Source organism: Tachyglossus aculeatus, chromosome 17, assembly GCF_015852505.1.
Source record: "Tachyglossus aculeatus isolate mTacAcu1 chromosome 17, mTacAcu1.pri, whole genome shotgun sequence".
Lineage (NCBI taxonomy): Eukaryota > Metazoa > Chordata > Mammalia > Monotremata > Tachyglossidae > Tachyglossus > Tachyglossus aculeatus.
In genome coordinates, this window is record NC_052082.1 from 17,217,136 (window position 1) to 17,238,279 (window position 21,144).

Genomic DNA, 21,144 nt, shown 5'->3' on the forward strand with positions numbered 1-21,144 from the left:
GTCCCAGACTGAGGGAGGAAGAACAGGTATGAGGAAACTGAGTTCCAGAGAGATTCAATTACCTTGTCGAATGTCACACAGCAGATGAGTGACAGAGCCAAGACTAGAACATGGCTCTCCTGACTCCCAGGACAACGCTCGAGAAGACGCTACCTCTTCTTAAGTGTCGTTCCCCGATATTATTTCTTTGAAAACATTCTTCTGTTTAGGTGAAGTTGACTCTGTTATCTTCACAGGATATGTGCAGCGTAAATGTCGCTATCCTTTTCTTTTAGGTTTTGGGAGATCAGCATGGAAATGCTTTGTGGCTTAATGAAAGAGAGTGCTCAATTCAAAGAAGAAATCAAAAGGTGGTTGAAGAAGCACCAAGGTAAATGTCAGCCTAATGAAAAGTAGCTAAAACACCTTAGGGAAACTCCCGATTTGTACTCAGGGATCGTTTGTCGTGAGTTCTTTGTACATGAGGTCTGCAGTGAGGTTTTTTCTCCCCTTCCCCCTCCACCCCCCCGCCCTACCTCCTTCCCTTCCCCACAGCACCTGTATATATGTTTGTACAGATTTATTACTCTATTTTACTTGTACATATTTACTATTCTATTTATTTTATTTTGTTAATATGTGTTGTTGTGTTGTCTGTCTCCCCCTTCTAGACTGTGAGCCCGCTATTGGGTAGGGACCGTCTCTATATGTTACCAACTTGTACTTCCCAAGCGCTTAGTACAGTGCTCTGCACACACTAAGTGCTCAATAAATACGATTGAATGAATGAATGAAAAAAAAAAAACCTCTGATCTCCAGGCCTTTCTCTCCCCACTTCAGTCTATACTTTGCTCTGCTGCCCAGATCATCTTTGTGCAGAAACACTCTGGGCATGTTACTCCCCTCCTCAAAAATCTCCAGTGGCTACCAATCAACCTACGCATCAGGCAAAAACTTCTCACTCTTGGCTTCAAGGCTGTCCATCACCTTGCCCCCTCCTACCTCACCTCCCTTCTCTCCTTCTCCAGCCCAGCCCACACCGTCCGCTCCTCTGCCGCTCACCTCCTCACTGTGCCTCGTTCTCGCCTGTCCCGCCGTCGACCCCTGGCCCACGTCCTCCCCCTGGCCTGGAATGCCCTCCCTCCGCACATCCACCAAGCTAGCTCTCTTCCTCCCTTCAAAGCCCTACTGAGAGCTCACCTCCTCCAGGAGGCCTTCCCACACTGAGCCCCCTCCTTCCTCTTCCCCTCCTCCCCCTTCCCATCCCTCTCGCCCTACCTCCTTCCCCTCCCCACAGCACCTGTATATATGTTTGTACAGATTTATTACTCTATTTTACTTGTACATATGTACTATTCTATTTATTTTATTTTGTTAATGTGTTTGGTTTTGTTGTCTGTCTCCCCCTTCTAGACTATGAGCCCGCTATTGGGTAGGGACCGTCTCTATACGTTACCAACTTGTACTTCCCAAGTGCTTAGTACGGTGCTCTACACACAGTAAGCGCTCAATAAATGCGAATGAATGAATGAACTACCAAAAACTTGCAAAGACTCGATGCTCTATTGTTTCCTTTGATCTGTTTGAAATGCACTGTACACACTGAAACCACATCGTAAGTTGAAAGCCTTCACTCAGTATTGTTGGCTACTGCTTCAGCAAGCCCGGCAGCAATGTAATTGTATAGCCCATTTTCCAAAAGACTTCTAGGAGCAACACCAAAATCTCCCATTCTTCTCCTTTTACGAAATTGAATGAACTTGCTCAGTGTTTAATACCGTAACTGGCACATAGTAAGCACTTAACAAATACCATTCAAAAAAAAATCAATCGTATTTATTGAGCACTTTGTGTGCAGAGCACTGTCCTAAGTCTCAACTCCCGTTCCGTAGCATTCTTAGTCACTGCATGATTATGTTCACTGTTCTTTCCTTCTAAAAGTTAGCTAGACCCGTTGGTCCTGGAGGAAACAATATTTAAGTTAAGAACAGATTTATATGAAAGCTTTTCATTATAAACCTGTTTCTTGCTTAATTTGCAATCAATGCTTCAGTAGCAGTTTCAGCACTAATTGATGGGTCTTTGGACCATTGCTTACACTTGGGCAGGGGCAGTTCTCTAAGCTTGTGAAAGGACTTCAGTCCGTTTGAATTAATGAATATTTAATCACTTGGCCTTTGGCTATATTTAAACCCAACCAGATCAGTGAAGCTATCTTATTGACAAGGGTGATGGGAAGAGGAGTAGAAGTAGAAAGCAGAAACACCAGCGACAAGTGATCAGGGAGCGCTTTATAGGAAGGAGAGGCAGATAAATCAGGGAGATCTCATGATATAGAGAGCCTGGTTCTTCTCTGGTCCTCTGCTACTTTTCCCTGTTAGTATTCCTGGGCTAGCATTCTCTCTAGCAGGATAGGTGTTGGTTGGTGAGAAACTTGTGAAGTGTGGCTCAGGGTTTCGGAAAAATGACTCTCCTTGGGTTGCACTAACATTAGTAGATTCTGTGGAACTATCAATCCATGTTTTTGGGGAAGAAAATGCAACTTCTACCCCTTCCTGATGTTGAAGAAAACGGGGCTACCGTATTTGCAAAATCTCTCCAGAGTGACACCATTCTTTTAAAGCATCAATTTTTTAAGCATACTATTGAAATAGTAGTACATGTCCAAATTATTTCAACAGAAATGTTCCCATTTTGAAGCTGCTGTCAGATGTTCATATGTTAATGTTTAAATATGTGGAAAAATCTGAATAACCCAGCGAGTAATTTTTTAAAATGGTATTTGTTAAAAGCATTTACTATGTGCCGGGCACTGTACTAAACTCTGGGATAGTACAAGCTAATCAGGTTGGACACAGTCCATGTTGCACATGGGGCTCATAGTCGTCCTTCCCATTTTATAGATGAGGTAATTGGGTTCTGGTGTAACTACCGTATGAGGAACTCAGCCCTTTTGTCGTGAACCTGATTTCTGTGAGGTACAGCCAGATTTTATTTAAGAACCTAGAAAGGTTATTTTCCACGCAATAATGTGACAGTGACTTATTTTTGCCAAAAATCCATTCACACATACTAAAAATAATCATGAATTATTAATATTAAGGAAAAGAATGAACTAGGAATGCATTGACACTAATTCCTTTTTTCCATTGGAATCAATTGATCCATGTTATTATGCCTCCCCAGTGCTTAGAACAGTGCTTTGCACATAGTAAGCGCTTAATAAATGCCATTATTATTATTATTATTTAGTAGTGTAATCAGTAGTAGTGGTGGAGGCAAATTGATTAAAAAAATTCAGTCAGGGTTCAGGCAAAACCTTCATGCAATTGACACATTGGGTTGTTTCATTAACTGATGCTAGTATGATAATTTCATCTGTTTACCTGTTCTTTTCTGAATTTAGTGGTAAAAGTAACAAACTTCGTTTCAGAGCTGGGTGAAATGATGAGTGGAAATTCCTTTGCTTTGCTCAGGGTTCCCAATTTCCAAACACCTAGTATTTGGACTCCCAATTGTGGCTCCAAATTTTACCACACTGGAAGTTTGGCCAGTAGAATGTCATTATCCAAGTGGGAAAATAGAAAAATAGATGTTAATAATAATAATAATGGCATTTAAACGATTAGTCTGTGCAAAGCACTGTTCTAAGTGCCATGAGCATTTTGAAAGTCTTATGGAAGAGCATTATGTTTTTAAAGGGCAACAAATGAAGGTAAGCATTTTTTCGGATTTTTTTTGTAGTTCCCTATTTAATTTTTCAGAACAACCATGCCATTTTGCACCAGTGACCATGAGGATCGCCCCCCCCCCCCCCCAATTAATAATCATTAGTAATAGTAATTGTGTTTTCTACTAAGCACTTACTGTGTGCCAAGCATTGTACCAAGCACTTGGGTAGATACAAGACAATCAGGTCGGATACATTCCCTGGCCCACATGGAGCTCACCGTCTAAGGAAGAGGGAAAACAGGTAATTCCCATTATAAAGATGTGGAAACTGACGCACAGAGAAGTTGTGACTTGGCCACGGTCACCCAGCAGCTAAATGGTGGAATGGAACTGGAATTAGAACCCAGATCCTCTGACTCTCAGCCCACGCTCTTTCCTCTAGGCTGTGGTGCTTCTCAGTTCCTGAGAGTCTTCAGACAGGGTAATAATTGTGGTATGTGCCCAGCACTGAACTAGAACACTAGAGTTAGGTACACGATAATTAGATCATCATCATCATCTTCATCAATCGTATTTATTGAGCGCTTACTGTGTGCAGAGCACTGTACTAAGCGCTTGGGAAGTACAAATTGGCAACATATAGAGACAGTCCCTGCCCAGCAGTGGGCTCACAGTCTAAAAGGGGGAGACAGAGAACAAAACCAAACATCTGCCCCACATGGGGTTCACAGTCTAAATAGGAGAAAGAACAGGTATTAAATTCCCATTTTGATTAATTGATTCTTACAGCTGAGGACACTGAGGCCCAGAGAAGTTAAGGACTTGCCCAGTGTCACTCATTAGGCAAGAAACGGAGCCAGCATTAGAACCCAAGCCTTAGGATTCCCAGGCCCATGCTCTGTCTCTTTAGAGAAGCAGCGTGGCTTAGTGGAAAGAGCACGGACTTTGGAGTCAGAGGTCATGGGCTCGAATCCTGCCTCCGCCACATGTCTGCTGTGTGACCTTGGGCAAGTCACTTAACTTCTCAAAGCTTCAGTTGCCTCATCTGTAAAATGGGGATGATGACTGTGAGCCCCATGCGGGACAACCTGATCCCCTTGTATTCCCCCCAGCGCTTAGAACAGTACTTTGCACATAGTAAGCTCTTAATAAATACAATTATTATTATTATTATTATTTTTATTATTTCCACTAAGCCACATTGCTCTTCATTGTGGGATGACTGCTAGGTCATTCAAGCAACTGAAATTCTGCTCCTCTTCCCCCTATGGGAGGTCACCTTTGGCAGCTTCACACTTTCCATGTCCTAAGCACATCTGGAACACTGCATAAATATTTGTTGATCAATAATTTTTTTCCCACCCATCCTCCAAACTATCAAAGTTGATAAACTGGCACAGAAACAAAGGTACTTTAAAGAGCAGCATGGCTCAGTGGAAAGAGCACGGGCTTTGGAGTCAGAGGTCATGGGTTCAAATCCTGGCTCCGCCAACTGTCAGCTGTGTGACTTAGGGCAAATCACTTAACTTCTCTGGGCCTCAGTTACCTCATCTGTAAAATGGGGATTAAAACTGTAAGTCCCCCGTGGGACAACCTGATCACCTTGTAACCTCTCCAGCGCTTAGAACAGTGCTTTGCACATAGTAAGCGCTTAACAAACACCATTATTATTATTATTATTATAAAAAAATCAATTTTATAAATTCAATTTAGAGGTAGTAGCATTGGGACTGCTGGATTGAAGGTTTTTGGGGTTTTTTTTTAAAGACAAAAATAATGTGATAATAAAATGAAATTACAGCGGTCATCTTATTTTTTCCTTCTTCTCTTACCTTCCCAAATCTCTCATACTAAAGAAGGGACTGCTTGGTTAAACGACTAATAGAGCAGGAGGTGGAGGAGAAGTAGAGATTTGTTTAGAAGGTATTTTTATTTTTCAAGTAGGGCATAATGTGGTTGGAGAGAGGCAGGTTGGAGAGGACATTGGAAAAAACTGAGTGGCTTAGGGAGGACGTGAAATGGCAGAAGGAAATAAAAAAAAAACCCCGTTAATTAACCTGGTTGATTGGGGAGGTAATATAGTCACTTTAGAATATAAAGCTGAGCCACATGGCAGAGATCAAGTTTAGCAGTATGCCATCTCTGTTCCATTCTTAAGCTGCAGCAGGAGGTGAACGCAAAGAGAGAAAAGAACTGGAGATATATATTTAGACCCTAGGAAGACACCACTGAAAAAAAGGGAATAACTATCCTTTTGTCCATAGGAAAAATAGTAGTTCTTATTCTCCAAAAGGAAGGTTCAGACTGAAATATAATAGTAACGTGCCAACTTTCCTAAGCTAGTGAAAAGATGCTTTCATGATTTATATCAGCAGTACCCTCTTGATTGATTTCATATATTTTTGAATCTAAGTCTAAGCATTGTTCTATCAGAATGGTAGAATTCTACATAAACTGTATGTGAGAATGATATAACCATACTCAACAGAGAAGCAGTGTGGTCTAGTGGAAAGAGCACAGGCTTGGGAGTCAGAGCTTGGGTTCTAATCCTGGCTGCCACTTGTCTGCTGTGTGACATTGGGCAAGTCATTAAACTTTTCTGTGACTCAGTTTCTTCATCTGTAAAATAGGGGTTTAAACTGTGAGCCCTCTGGGACAGGGACTGTGTCCAAACTAATAATAATAATAATTTGTTTTACATTATTATCTGTAATTTATTCATATTAATGTCTGTCCTCCCTCCCTAGACTATAAACTTGGTGTGGACAGGGATTGTGGCTGTTTATAGTAGTAGGGCTTACTATGTAGATACAAGATAATCAGGTTGGACACAGTCCCTGTCCCACATGGGGCTCACGCTCTTAATCCCCATTTTACAGATGAGGTAACTGAGGTCCAGAGAAGTGAAGTGAGTTGCCCAACGTCATGCAGCAGACGTGTGGCGGAGCCGGGATTAGAACCCAGGTCCTTCTGACTCACAGGCCTATGTTCTCTATATTATCTTGTATCTGCCCAGCACTTAATGCATTGCTTGGCACATAGTAAGCACTTAACAAATACTGTGAAAACTGAAAAGGAAAACCAAAAAACGAAAACCTGTAGCACAAGGAAGCAGCGTGGCTCAGTGGAAAGAGCCCGGGCTTTGGAGTCAGAGGCCGTGGGTTTGAATTCCAGCTCCGCCACATGTCTGCTGTGTGACCTTGGGCAAGTCACTTAACCTCTCAGAGCCTCAGTTACCTCATCTGTAAAATGGGGATGATGACTGTGAGCCCTGCGCGGGACAACCTGATCACCTTGTATCCTCCCAGCGCTTAGAACAGTGCTTTGCACATAGTAAGTGCTTAACAAATGCCATTATTATTGTTATTATAAGGATGCAGGCTGTAACCTTAGTATTATCCTGGACTTCTTGCCCTCTTTTGACTTTAACATTCCTTCTGTTGCTGACGTCCTGCCAGTGTTTCGCCCACATTTTCTGGATCCTCCCTTTCCTGTCCGTACAAACCACCACCACCCTGGTCCAGTACTTGTCATATCCATCATCCTCCTCGTTAGTCTCTCTGTCACCAGACTCTCCCTTATCCGGTCCATATTTTACACTGATGCCTGAGTATCACACGCATCAGTCTTCTAGACTGTGAGCCCACTGTTGGGTAGGGACCGTCTCTATATGTTGCCAACTTATACTTCCCAAGTGCTTAGTACAGTACCCTGCACACAGTAAGCGCTCAATAAATACAATTGATTGATTGATTGAGTAAAGCTTTCTATAATGCAGTTCTGTGGTTGTCCATTCTGCTCACATTAAGCAAAAATTCCACCTCTTTCCATCTTACCAACTCTCTCCTCCCACTAGAACCCAGTTTGTGCTCTCCATTCCTCGCAAGCTTCCCTCTTCTCCCACTTCTGTCTACATCGCCCTGGCTTGCTTCCTTCATTCAGCCCCCTCCCAGCCCCGCAGCAGTTATTCATTCATTCAGTCATATTTATTGAGCACTTACTGTTTGCAGAGCACTGTACTAAGTGCTTGGGAAGTACAAGTCGGCAACATAGAGAGATGGTCCCTACCCAACAGTGGGCTCACAGTCTAGAAGGCCGTCGCCTCCGGGGGTGGAGACAGGAGTGGAGGGGAGAGAAGAGATGTGGGCTCCCTCACATGTACATATGTTACACACATGTTACGTACATATCCAGCACTTAGAACACTGCTAGGCACATAGCACATAACAAATACCATCATTATTATCTGTAATTTGTTCATATTAATGTCTGTTCTCCCTCCCTAGACTGTAAACTCGCTGTGGACAGGGAATGTGGCTGTTTATTGGTATATTGTACTTTCCCAAGTGCTTAGTACAGTGCTCTGCGAAGCGCTCAATAAATACGATTGACTGACTGACTGCCAGTGCCTTGTTGTCGGCTCTCCTGATTTCAAACACTTGCTCATTCCCTCCCCTCTGACTTTCAGAGGAGGATTTAGACAGTGATCCCACTGTTGGGTAGGCTATATGTTGCCAACTTGTACTTCCCAAGTGCTTAGTACAGTGCTCTGCACATAGTAAGCGCTCAATAAATACAGTTGATTGATTCCTTTCACCATCTTCAAAGCCCTATTAATAATAATGATAATAATGGTATTTGTTAAGCTCTTACTATGTGTCAAGCACTGTTCTAAGCGCCACTGAACTCACATCTCCTCCAGGAGACCATCATTGATTCATCTATCATTTTCCCAACGTATATCCCTCACAGTTGCCACTCAGTCAATCAGTCAGTGGTGTTTATTGAGCATTTACTGTACGTATAGCACAGTAAGCTATACCTGGAAAAATTCAACAGAGTTGGCGGAGAAGATCCCCATCCACAAAGAGCCTGCAGTCTGCAGTCCAGCACATTTGCGTCATCCATAGTATTTTATTTGTTCCCCTCATTTGCAGTGTAGTTTGTCTGCCTTTCCTACCTGATCGCTAACTCCTGAGGGCAGAAATCACACCTGCTAAGTCTGTTGTACTCTCTCAACCACTTTAGTACAATGCTCTGCCCGTATTAAGTGCTCAGTAAATGCTGTTGATTGGATAAATTCCTGTCCAAATCAAGAAAATAATTCTAGTATACTGGAGGCTGAATAATAACAATAATAATAGTATTAAGCGCTTACTATGTGCCAAGCATGGTTCTAGGTGCTGGGGTAGATAGAAGGTCATCAAGTTATCCCACATGGAGCTCACGGTCAATCCCCATTTTACAGATTCATTCATTCAATCGTGTTTATTGAGCACTTACTGTGTGCAGAGCACTGTACTAAGTGCTTGGGAAGTACAAGTTGGCAACATATAGAGACAGTCCCTACCCAACAGCAGACTCACAGTCTAGAAGAGGGAGACAAACAACAAAACAAAACATATTAACAAAATAAAATAAATAGAATAGTAAATATGTACAAGTAAAATAAATAGAGTAATAAATCTGTACAAACATATATGCAGGTGCTGTGGGGAGGGGAAGGAGGTAGGGTGGGGGGATGGTGGGGGAGGGGGCTCAGTCTGGGAAGGCCTCCTGGAGGAGGTGAGTTCTCAGTAGGGCTTTGAAGGGAGAAGAGAGCTAGCTTGGTGAATGTGCGGAGGGGGGGCATTCCAGGCCAGGGGGAGGACGTGGGCCGGGGGTCGTTGGCGGGACAGGCGAGAACGAGGCACAGTGAGGAGGTTAGTGGTGGAGGAGCAGAGGGTGCGGGCTGGGCTGGAGAAGGAAAGAAGGGAGGTGAGGTAGGAGGGGGCGAGGTGATGGACAGCCTTGCAGCCGAAAGTGAGGAGTTTTTGTCTGATGCATAGGTTGACTGGTAGCCACTGGAGATTTTTGAGGAGGGGAGTAACCTGCCCAGAGCATTTCTCACAAAGATGATCCGGGCAGCATCGTGAAGTATAGATTGAAGTGGGGAGAGACATGAGGATGGGAGATCAGAGAGGAGGCTGGTACAGTAATCCAGTCGGGATAGGATGAGAGATTGAACCAGCAGGGTAGCGGTTTGGATGGAGAGGAAAGGGCGGATCTTGGCGGTGATGCGGAGGTGAGACCGGCAGTTTTTGATGATGGATTGGATGTGAGGGGTGAACGAGAAAGCGGAGTCGAGGATGACACCAAGGTTGCGGGCTTGTGAGACGGGGAGGATGGTAGTGCCGTCAACAGTGATGGGAAAGTCAAGGAGAGGGCAGGGTTTGGGAGGGAAGGTAAGGAGTTCAGTCTTGGACATATTGAGTTTTAGATGGCGGGCAAACATCCAGATGGAGATGTCTTGAAGGCAGGGGGAGACACGAGCCTGAAGGGAGGGAGAGAGAGCAGGGGCAGAGATGTAGATCTGGGTGTCATCAGCTTAGAGATGATAGTTGAAGCCTTGGGAGTGAATGAGTTCACCAAGGTAGTGAGTGTAGATAGAGAACAGAAGGGGATCAAGAACTGACCCTTGAGGAACCCCTACAGCAAGGGGATGGGAGGGGGAGGAGGAGCCCGCAAAAGAGACTGAGAATGAATGGCCAGAGAGATGAGGAGAACCAGGAGAGGACGGAGTCTGTGAAGCCAAGGTTGGATATCGTGTTGAGGAGAAGGGGGTGGTCCACAGTGTCAAAGGCAGTTGAGAGGTCGAGGAGGATTAGGATAGAGTAGGAGCCATTGGATTTGGCAAGCAGGAGGTCATTGGTGACCTTTGAGAGGGCAGTTTCCATGGACTGTAGGGGCTGGAAGCCAGATTGGAGGGGGTCGAGGAGAGAGTTGACGTTGAGGAATTCAAGGCAGCGGGTGTAGACGACTCGTTCAAGAAGTTTGGAAAGGAATGGTAGGAGGGAAATAGGGCGATAACTAGAAGGGGAGGTGGGGTCAAGAGGGTTTTTTTAGGATGGGGGAGACATGGGCATGTTTTAAGGCAGAAGGGTAACTAAGGCACAGAGAAGTTGTGACTTACTCAAAGTCACACAGCTGACAAGTGACAAAGTGGGATTAGAACCCACAACCTCTGACTCCCAAGCCCGTACTCTTTCCACTAAGCAACGCTGCTTCTATATGAATCAATATGGTTTCATTGTATACTGATTTGCTACTCAGGTAGGCGTCTACACTTCAGAAGCGGTTAGATGTATTAATCTGTTACCCCTCTCTAGACTGCATGCTTATTGTGGACAGGGAACAAGTCTATCAACTTTTGTATTATACTCTCCCAAGTGTTTTAAGTAGTACGGTGCTCGGCGCACAGTAAGCACTCAGTAAATTCATTTGATTGCTTCTTTTGAGAGTTTAATTTTTATCTACTATTTCCTTATCATAATACACTGATATTTAAATAATTTTATTACCTAGTGAAACATGTCCAGTCAAATTCATCCTGATTTGGCTCTTCCACAAGTTTAATTTTGTCATGTGATGCAACAGACATTAATACATATTTTTTAAGGTCGTAATTGTCTCGTCGCAGTTCATGCCTTAGTGTATGTAAAGGCTACTAGTAAAAGCAACCCCAAGTATATTAGTCAAAATTCTGGCCGGCACTATCGCATGGCACGAGTACAATTTTTCGATTAACTGTAGACTATTTTATTGTATGTGTCCCAGTCCCAAGCTGATTCCACTGGGGAATAGTTTTAAAATATTTGTTTACTTTTGTTTGGCTCCACATAGCAAACAAAAATATTTGCTTGCAGCTTTTTGGTTTCCAATATCAAATCAAAACATTTGTTTAATCTTTGGAATGGAGGTGGACTTGGCTTTCCCAAGTGTAAGTAGCCATTTTGCATATCAGCAGTCTAAGAAGTGAAAAAATGTGCTTTAGTTGTTCATTTGCACAGGCTTACCTTCCCACCGGAATCTGACATTTAGTGAAGAAGAGTGCCCATCGTGTTTGTTGAGTTCGTAAAGTTTTAGTCTTCTTTAGCTGGGCCTCTAGAAAAATTCCATTCCTCTCTACCTCAGGGCCAGTAACGATAGTGAATGATAGCCACTTGAAGAATAGTGACTGACATCAGTATTTAAGATTTAAAATGTGCAGCTTTAAAGTTGAAAAGGGTCGTTGTTTGTTTTGTTACATAGAAGTTAGTGAGTAGAGAAGCAGCAAAGTTTAGTGGCAAGAGCACGGCTCGGGAATCTGAGGTTGTGCGTTCTCATTCTGGCTCTGCCACTTGTCTGCTGTGTGACCTCGAGCAAGTCACTTCATGTCTCTGTGCCTCAGTTACCTCATCTGTAAAATGGGGATTGAGACTGAGCCCCATGTGGGACAGGGGCGGTGTCCAATCTGCTTACCTCGCATCTACCCCAGCGCTTGGCACATAGTAGGCACTTAAGTACCGTAATTATGATTAACTTTTAAGATTGACTGTTTCATCCACTTTCAAACTTTTAAATCTTTCCAATCAACCCCATTTTCTCCAATCCCCTTCTCCTGTTTCGGGTACAGATTGTCATTCCTACTTTAAAACTGTGCCACCTGCTCTTTCAGCCATATAATTTCAACTTGCTTTTTCCGACTTTACAGCCTTCTACTTGCTTGCATTCTTTTTCCTCCTTCATTCACATCCTACTCCTTCCTTTAGTTCTTAAGCAAGCTGAGGTCTACCTGAAGTGAGAAGGAATAAACCGCCTCCAGACTTCACTTCCTCCTTTCAAGCTACTTCCATATAGTTCTCCTTCCCATGCTGTTTCGAACCACTTCTGCTATTTTCTCCTCGACCCTCTCCTGAATCAGGCCCGTGCTGGCCCTATTCAACATAAACAATAATTAACGAGTTCTCCAATGTCCTCCTTTTGGCTAAATCTGTGGCTCAGTGCCTTATTGTAATTCTCGATCTCTCTGCTGCCTTTCAATCGTATTTATTTATTGCATTGCTGCCTTTAGTATGATTGCTCGTCCCCTTCTATTGGCATCTATTTCTGAATTCAAGTTTTTAAGGCTCTATTGGCTCCTCAGTTTGTTTTTGCCTTTTTGACTGTTCCTATGATTTCCCCCCCCTCGCCCCCCCACCTTTAAAGGGCTCCTACTTGTCATTGTTCTTCTGAATAACTGCTATTTCCCTAAGGCTTTGTCTTAGTCACTCTTTATTTTTTCTTGTCCATCTGTTATCTGAATTATCCTCATTGCCTCGTCATCTTTTGTAGCGAACTCCAAGATACTGTTTTCCATGCCTTACTTTTGAATTCTTCATCTTTAGTTGGTCAGTTGGCCGTCTGAAAAACCAAGTTGCTTTATCTTTAAGGATATCCACTGCTTCCCCATAAACCTCCTCTTTTAGACACAGCTTCCTCCCTCTGGGTTTCAAAGCCCTTTTCCAGTCTTCCTTTACTTACAGTGATCTGCCTCACCTCTTCCTCTTCTCAGCTCCAGTTAGGCACACTTACACTCTTCCCCTTTTTTATCCTCTTTTCTCACTCCAGACTTTAGGCTGCCATCTTTACTTTCACATTTGCCAGAACTATCCCCATGTTCTCCCCCCATTGCCATTCAAAACTTTATTAAATCCCACCTTCTCTAGATCAGGGGTCTTGGTGAAGATTCTTGCCTCAACTTGTGTGTCTAGCAACTTCCTTTCTCCAAACGTCCATACCTACGTGTTGGCTCTTCGGGCAGGAGTCTCAGTACGAAGCCTTGTAAGTTATTCTTAACGGGAGACTCCATCGTCATGGTAGTCAAGGCTGCCTACTTAGAAATATTAAAAATCAAAATGTAGAAATTAACTCTCTTACTCAAGTGATGTTACAGATGTACGTAGAATATTGGTTATGTGTGTCATTCATCCTTCAACTATGAATATCACAGTGAGGTTAAGGAAAGTCTATTGGGGTCAATAGCAAACTGAAGGAGAATGGTGGCAGAGGCAGGGAAAAGGTGAAAAGGATCTTTTCACTTTTTAATTTTTCAATTAAATTTAAAATAATTTTTTAATTTAAAAAAGGAAAAGCAAAATTTAGTAAATGGTCTAGTTAATAAAGGAGAATAGAGGGCCACTAGAAATTGCCATTGGTGTCACTGGAAGCAGCTTGGCCTAAGAGAAAGGGCAAAGGCCTGGGACTCCCAAGGACCTGCTTTCTGATCTGTATCTTGATCTCATCTCTCTCACTACTGACCCCTCGCCCCATGTTCTCCCTCTGGCTTGGAACTCCCTTCCCCTTCATGTCCTGCAGACCCCTGTTCATTCATTCATTCATTCAGTTGCATTTATTGAGTGCTTACTGTATGCAAAGCACTGAACTAAGTGCTTGGGAGAGTGTGCTATAACAATAAACAGACATATTCCCTGTCCAGAGTGAGCAAGCCCTCCTACATTCACATTCTTCCAGGAGGCCTTCCTTGATCAAACCTTCATTTCCTTACTTAGCTCTCCTTTCTGCATCACATGTGGCCTTGGATCTGTAGCCTTTAGGCACCTATTATTACTATTGTTTTATATTTACCCAAGTGCTTACTGTGTGTTCTAAGCGCTGGGGTAGTTACAAGATGTTCAGGTTAAACTCAGTTCCTTTCCCACTTGGGGTTCACAGTTTGAGATGGTATTTGTTACACGCTTGCTACATGGCAAGCACTGTATTAAGCATTAGGCTCAAGACAAGATAATCAGGTCAGACAAAAGGCAGAGTTTCACTGATATTTACTTATAAATATTCACTGATCTGGCACTTATGAATGTACTTACACTCATGTTAACCCTCATTTGTGTATGTCTGATTCCTTCCTCCTTCCCTTCCTTTTTTTTTTATGCTTGGCTCCCCCTGTAGAATGAATGTAAACTCCTTTTGGGCAGGGAAAGTATTATGTCTTTATTTTGAATGACCTGAGCGCTTAGTGCAGTGCACCGCACCAAGTAGGTGGTTAATAAATGCTACGACCAGTAGTAACTGTCTACTTTCGTCTTTTATCTTAGCCAGTTTAAGAAATGTATTACCCTACATGTTATCCAGATTGTGTATTCATTCTTTTCATTCTAAACCATAAAGGGAATGTGGATGATGTACATTTAGACATATTTGCTACTGAAAGGCAATTTTGAATTTTCCAGAAGACTCAGCCTCAGGGTAGTTTGCGTAATTGAGGAATTAATGCTACAGTTAATCAAACTCTGTTTTATACAACATGAAAGGAGCAACTATCAGAATTTAACAGAGCTGATATATTTTGGCAAGCTTCTCGCTTTGTCTTAGGCATAGTTTAGAAGTTTAGTTTCTGTAATGTTTTTCTAACTGGAGCAAGGTATTGTTTCTGTATTTATAGCACTTTTTTGGACTCCAAGACTCGCAAAGCCATGGGAGAACAAGCAGTCGCTCTTGCCAAAGCCGTCAAATATTCCTCTGCAGGAACCGTTGAATTCCTTGTGGATTCAAAGAAGAATTTTTACTTTTTGGAAATGAACACAAGACTTCAGGTAAGAAAAACAATAATTCTGCTCCTTCCCTCTCCCTTTCTTTTTCTTTAAAATGAAAAAAATAACAAAACCCCAAAAACCTCACAACCCAAACCAGTCTCAAAATGAATATACTGAGTAATAAACATTCCGCCTTTACTCAAGGACCTTGCTGTGGTCAGAGTTAAGTACCACTGTGAGTTCACAGTAAGTGGCTAGCCACTATGCTGTGATATTTGTCTTTATTTCCCAATTGGAATTTCCTTACAACAAGGCTTCTGTTGGTGTCGTGAACTTCAGAGGACTAAACATTTGTTAGAAGTAAAAGCACCAGAAATGGGAATAACATTTGTTACGTGACGGTTTTTGACAAGAAAAGAATTTGTAAGGTTCCAATAATGTTTTTATTTCTGGTTATTAAGAAGAGTAAAGAAATTATAAACATTATAAAAGGATGGTAGCAAAAGGCATACCATAGGGAATTAAGAAACACAAGTATAGAAGCAGTGTAAAAATTTTAAAAGGCTGGTTGCAACAGGGTTATCATCCAGGTTGTGGCATGGAGTTAGGACAGACCATGTCTGTCCTAATTACTACTAATACTACTTGTACTTACTAATAATAGAATAGTAGCAGTGGTGCTTAGTAAATGCTTGTTGTGTGCAGAACACTGTACTAAGCCATGGGAAAGAATATTTAGTTGGAATTAGGCAGAGTGGGGGGCGGGCTTGGCTCTTTCTGTAGTGCTTATATCAGAAAAAGCACTTAACAAATGCAACACATTGTATTAATGCTAATTGTGGCATTACTGTACTGTGGCATGCAAGGGTGAGACTGAGTTTATGTTCTGCTATAAAGTGAGATGATGCGTCTTTCTGAAGACAAATCCCGAGTTGAACTGGCTTAAAGGAGGAGCAAGTCCCATAATCAAATTTTGGAGCTCAGATGAGATGTTAGGTTGTAATGGTAAGGTGGGAACTGCTGTCCTTCTGCTAAAAGGACTTATGCTGGTATTTTTTTCCCCCAAATTTTCCATTCTCCTTTAAAATCCAATTGCGCATCCATGACATTCTAATTTATTGTCCTTACTACTTGACATCTCCATTCACTCTGCATTATGATACCACTTTCAGATCCATTTCAGTTACTACCACTCATGCAGCAGATAAATGGTGGAGCTGGATTAGAACCAGGTCTTCAAACTCCCAGGCCTGTTCTCTTTCCACTAGGCCGTGCGGCTTCATAAGTTCGTATCCTTATACTCTGTGACTCCCTCTGTCCTGATTGTTTTTAGTGTCTGTTTCCCATGCTGGGGTCTAAACTCTTTGGGAGCAGGAATCAAGTCCATTAATTTTATTGTATTCTTCCAAGTGTTTATTACAGTGCTCTGCACACAGTAGGTACTCAGTAAATAATATTGATTGATTTATGACAGTTCCATGAAATCACCTTGGGAATTAAGGAACTAATTTTAAGCGAACAACATCAGTGTCTCTTGCTTTTCATGATAGAATCCTTGGTTGTGAAATGCAGGCCCAGTGGCTCAGTTAGAGGGCTAAACAAGGAACTCAAACAGGGCATTGACCTTGCAGCTGTTTGGACTGCTGTTGACTAGACAAAATTGAACAAAAATGAAGATTTGTCCTCCTTTCCAGTGATTGGAAAGTGCTACACGACCAAGACCATATCCCCGTTCATTGTCTCCTTCCTCCATGTTTACAAGAAGCTTGGAGCATTTCCTTTTTCTCACTTGAGATAGCGTAGTATTCCTTTGGTTATCAAGAACTGTTTAATTCCAGACAATTTAAAGTGAAATTGCTGTAAGTAAGGTTCCTAATGTATTTTGCACTTACTATTTCAAAACTCTTTCCCCTCTGACTTCAGGAAGAATATCTTCAATTACTGTAACATCAAACAGATGTGGGGATCTCTGAACAAGAGGAAGAAAAAGCTTTCAACCTTACAATAGGCAGAAAACCTTTCTCAGACTTTAAAATTTTGTTTAAACAATTTAAAATTCTTCTAATAATGTTAATCTTTCAAACTCCTTTACTAAACTTAAATTATAATGCTCAGGGCATGCACACCAAATTCTCCATCTTCTTAGTTGTTTATTGTCCCTAATTAGTGCTTCAATTTGAGTCTGAAAGTTGTAATTTTCTTGGTTGCTTCTTTTCCCAGCCTTCCCAATTGATCTGTCATTTCTTCCAGCTCTTGAAATTTAACGGTTGGTCCACGCAAAAGGATGTAGGAACAGCTAGTGTGTGTTACGTTCTGTTAAGAGCCAAACTTAGAAACTCTAAAAAAAACTTCCGAAGATTAAACTGAAGATGCAGGAAGTCCTTTCCTCAAACATTTGTTTGGCCAGAACGTGTTTCAACCCTTTCTTCCCATACTGATGGAGGGCATAGTCGTCACTTTTGCCTGGAATCTTCTGTGGAACTCAACTATACCAAAATATTGGGACACAGGGAAGAGTAGTGGCCTAGTGGAAAGAACATAGATGTGGGAATAAGAGGATCCGGGTTCTAATTCCAGCTCCACCACTTGCCTGCCGTGTGATCTTGTGCACGTCACTTAAATTCTCTGTGCCTGTTACCTCTTCTGTAAAATTGGGATTGAAAAAAATTGGGAGTTCCTGTGGGACAGGAACTGACTGACCTGATCATCTTGCATCTACCCCAGCGCTCAGTACAGTGCCTGACATATAGTAAATGCTTTACAAATACCAGAAAATAAATCAGAAACCAACTGTAGGTTTCCAGTGTTCCAGCCAAGGCAGTCTTTTGCAGTGGGAATCTTTCATTATTATGATTGGGAATGGTTGCCTCTGGGATGCTAAAATTATGAAATTTATGTAGTGGGTGGATAGGAGTGGTGGTTATATTTTTTCAGTTTGGCCCTAAACCACATTTTGGATGGATTTTTCAATACGTTATGTATCCCTGTACCTACTTTGCACCACGGATAAGTGAGTGCTTAATAACATGATTTGATTAGTATTTCACCACTGGGGTTAGTTCAATTTGATTCTTATTTTCAGTTTCAATTCGTGGTTAATGACTTCCTCCTATAAATTAGGATACATTATTTAGCACAGAGTAAACTAAATAAATGTAGAGGCCGTTTATGTTCCTATTTCATACCAATTTTATATATCTGCTTTGTTTATAAGGTTGATTTTTCTTTGAATCAGTATGAAATTGATTTTGCAAAAGGCTCCTATTGAACTTGGTGCAGTTTCCAAGACTCTTTAATGTTGAGGTTACGATTTTCAATTTAAATCCACTTAATATCATCTGCAGAGGTACTGTCTACTGTCTTGGTCTTTAACAGAGATACTAATTAATATCAACCTTAGTCCTGATTGCTGTGTGACGGACTTGAGAAACAGCACGGCTTAAAGGAGGGAGCGTGGGATTGGAAGGCAGGAGAACTGAGTTTGCATCTCGGCTGTGCCTCTTGCCTGCCATGTGACCTAGGACAAATTACTCGACTCTCTGTGCCTCAGTTTCCTCATCTGTAAAATAGGGATTATGTATGTATCCTTGTGTCCATAGTCTATCATTTCTCCTTGTCTGCAATTTTAATGTCCGTCTCCTCCTCTAGGCTCAAAGCTCCTTGTGGGCAGAGATCTTATATATCAAGTCTTTTTGCATTGTACTTTCCTAAATGCTTAGTACTGTATTCTGCATTTAGTAAGTGCTCAATAAATACCATTGATTGATAAATGCCACCTCCTTAGACTAAGTCCCACGTGAGACAGGGACTGTTTCTGAAATGCGTGTGTCTACCCTAGCATGTCAGTGCATGTAGTAAGTGCCTAGCACTTATGATTATTATCATTATTATTCTCTGTCCCTCCAGCCTGCCACTGAACCATTGATAACTATCATGTGTGTGACTCGCTGACCATTTGTTCCACGCTCTAACTGTTAATGTATTCAAGATTTTAACTTCCTAACTTGTCAATGAGAGTGTAGTGAATGACAAAATCAAAACATCATTCAAGTTCAGCTAGGGAGCATTTTTTTTGATTTCTCTTTTCTCTGTTATTATATCATAAAACAATTGAATGTGTCAGCTACAGTTTACTGACCACAAAGCCTTGTTGATTGTTATCTTGTATCTTCTACTCCACTTGGTTATTAAAAACTGATGTGATGATGATCTTTGCTGGCATTGGCAGTTAATCAGCTTTTTATTACCTGCTTATGCTTGTAATCTCAAGGGGGAAAAAAACCCTTATTATTAAGACAGATGGTGAAAGGAGAGGATTTGGTGGTTAAATAAAGAGCTGTATAACTATTGAAACAAAGTGTGAAAGCCTCCAAAGGTAGGAACTAGACCATGATGACTTGTATTCCCTGATATTTGAATTGGCCAAGACTTAGTCATTGCAGGCCCACTATCTTGAATTTTTGAATAGTCATGGCAGCCTGGGAAAGAGCCACAGTGCTGCATGACTTTTAATTGAAAAGGGCTGTCTATGTGACTAATCTATCTATCAATCAATCAATCGTATTTATTGAGCGCTTACTGTGTGCAGAGCACTGTACTAAGCACTTGGGAAGTACAAGTTGGCAACAGATAGAGACAGTCCCTACCCAACAGTGGGCTCACAGTCTAGAATCAATCTATCAATCTATCAATCCGTAATCAATTAATCAAAAGTATTTATGTAGTAGACAGGTTCCCTGACCTCAAGGAATTTACAGTCTAGCTAGGGAGACAGACACTAAAATAAATTACAGGTAGGGAAAGCAACAGATTATAAAGAAATGTACCTAAGTGCTTTGGGGATAGTATCACAGGGTTAAAGGGGTACATTGATAAGTGTGTAGTTGACACAGAAGGGATGGAAAGTAGGGTGGGGACATGAAAGATTATTCAGGGATATAAGAAGTGATTTTAATAGAGCTTTAAATTTAATAGGGCTAGACTTTAACCTGGTTGCGGGCAGGGAATGGGTATATTGTTACATTGTACTCTCCCAAGAGCTTACTACAGTGCTCCACACACAATAAGCGCTCAGTAAATACCTTTGGCCGACTGACTGGCTTTGAAGATGGGGAGAGTGGTGGTATGTCAGAATGGGAAGTTCCAGGCAGGAAGAAGGGTGGGAGCAAGGGGATGATGGCGAGAGAGATGAGATCAAGGTACAGTGAGTAGGTTGGTGTTAAAGGATTGAAGTGCATGAGTTGGGCTGTAGTGTGAGGGGAGCAAGGATTGGTAGGAGGGAGAAGGCCGATTGGATTAAAACCAATAGTGAGGAATTTCTACTTGATGTGGAGATAGGCAGTGATTGGTGGTTTTTGAGGAATGGGAAGATGTGAATAGAATCACTTTTTTAGGAAAATGTTATGGGCAGCAGAGTGAAGTATGGTCTGGAAAGGGGATAGGCTGGAGGCAGGGAGACAACAGTAGTTGAGTTGAGTTGAGCAGTAGTTGAGCAGTAGTTGAGGTGGGATATGATGAGTGTTTGCACCAGGGTGGTAGTGGTTTGGGTGGCGAGAAGGGGGCGGAACTGACAGGATTTAGTCAGTGACTAAATAAAAAAGATTGAAGAGAGAGGAGCAGTGTCAAGGGAAATGGCGTAGTCATGAGTTGTGGAAATCTAATATTCTATCTCTGTGTGACTGGTGTGAAGAATGAGGAAACCAATAGATGCATTATAATTTCTGCTTTAGCAAGGTGTTTAGTTTTTCTAACATTCCCAAGGACAAATTGTAAAAACTATGAAAATGAGATGCACAACTAGAGTAGTTGGAGATATTTTCAAGAATTGTTCCTCTACTCTCCTGTTTGAGCTCCTGAGGATTGTGGGAATTGAGGAGGGGACATGTACCTCACTCCACTCATTCTCTGTTCTGCTTCCCCAAGAGAATCCTTCTCCAGGTGTTAGTGACCTGTTGTGTTACCCCACTGTGGTTTTTATTAAGGGCTTGCTTCCTATATGTCAAGCACTGTTCCAAGTGCCAGGTAGATACAAGTTTAATCAGGTTGGACCCAGTCCCTGCCCCACTTGGGGCTCACAATCTTAGGTAGGAGGAAGAATGGGTATTTCACCCCCATTTACAGTTGGGGAAACTGAGGCACAGAACAATTGTGACTTACCAACGGT

At 42.0% G+C, this 21,144-nt stretch overlaps 1 protein-coding gene across 1 annotated transcript in view; it reads left to right on the forward strand.

The window, feature by feature from the left end:
- PCCA (propionyl-CoA carboxylase subunit alpha) overlaps positions 1-21,144 on the forward strand; it is a 334,301-nt gene that overhangs the window by 88,313 nt on the left and 224,844 nt on the right. Inside the window, exons 9-10 of the mRNA XM_038759418.1 lie at positions 276-370; positions 14,891-15,041. Of these exons, the coding sequence (XP_038615346.1) occupies positions 276-370; positions 14,891-15,041 (246 nt within the window). The remainder of the gene's footprint in view (positions 1-275; positions 371-14,890; positions 15,042-21,144) is intronic.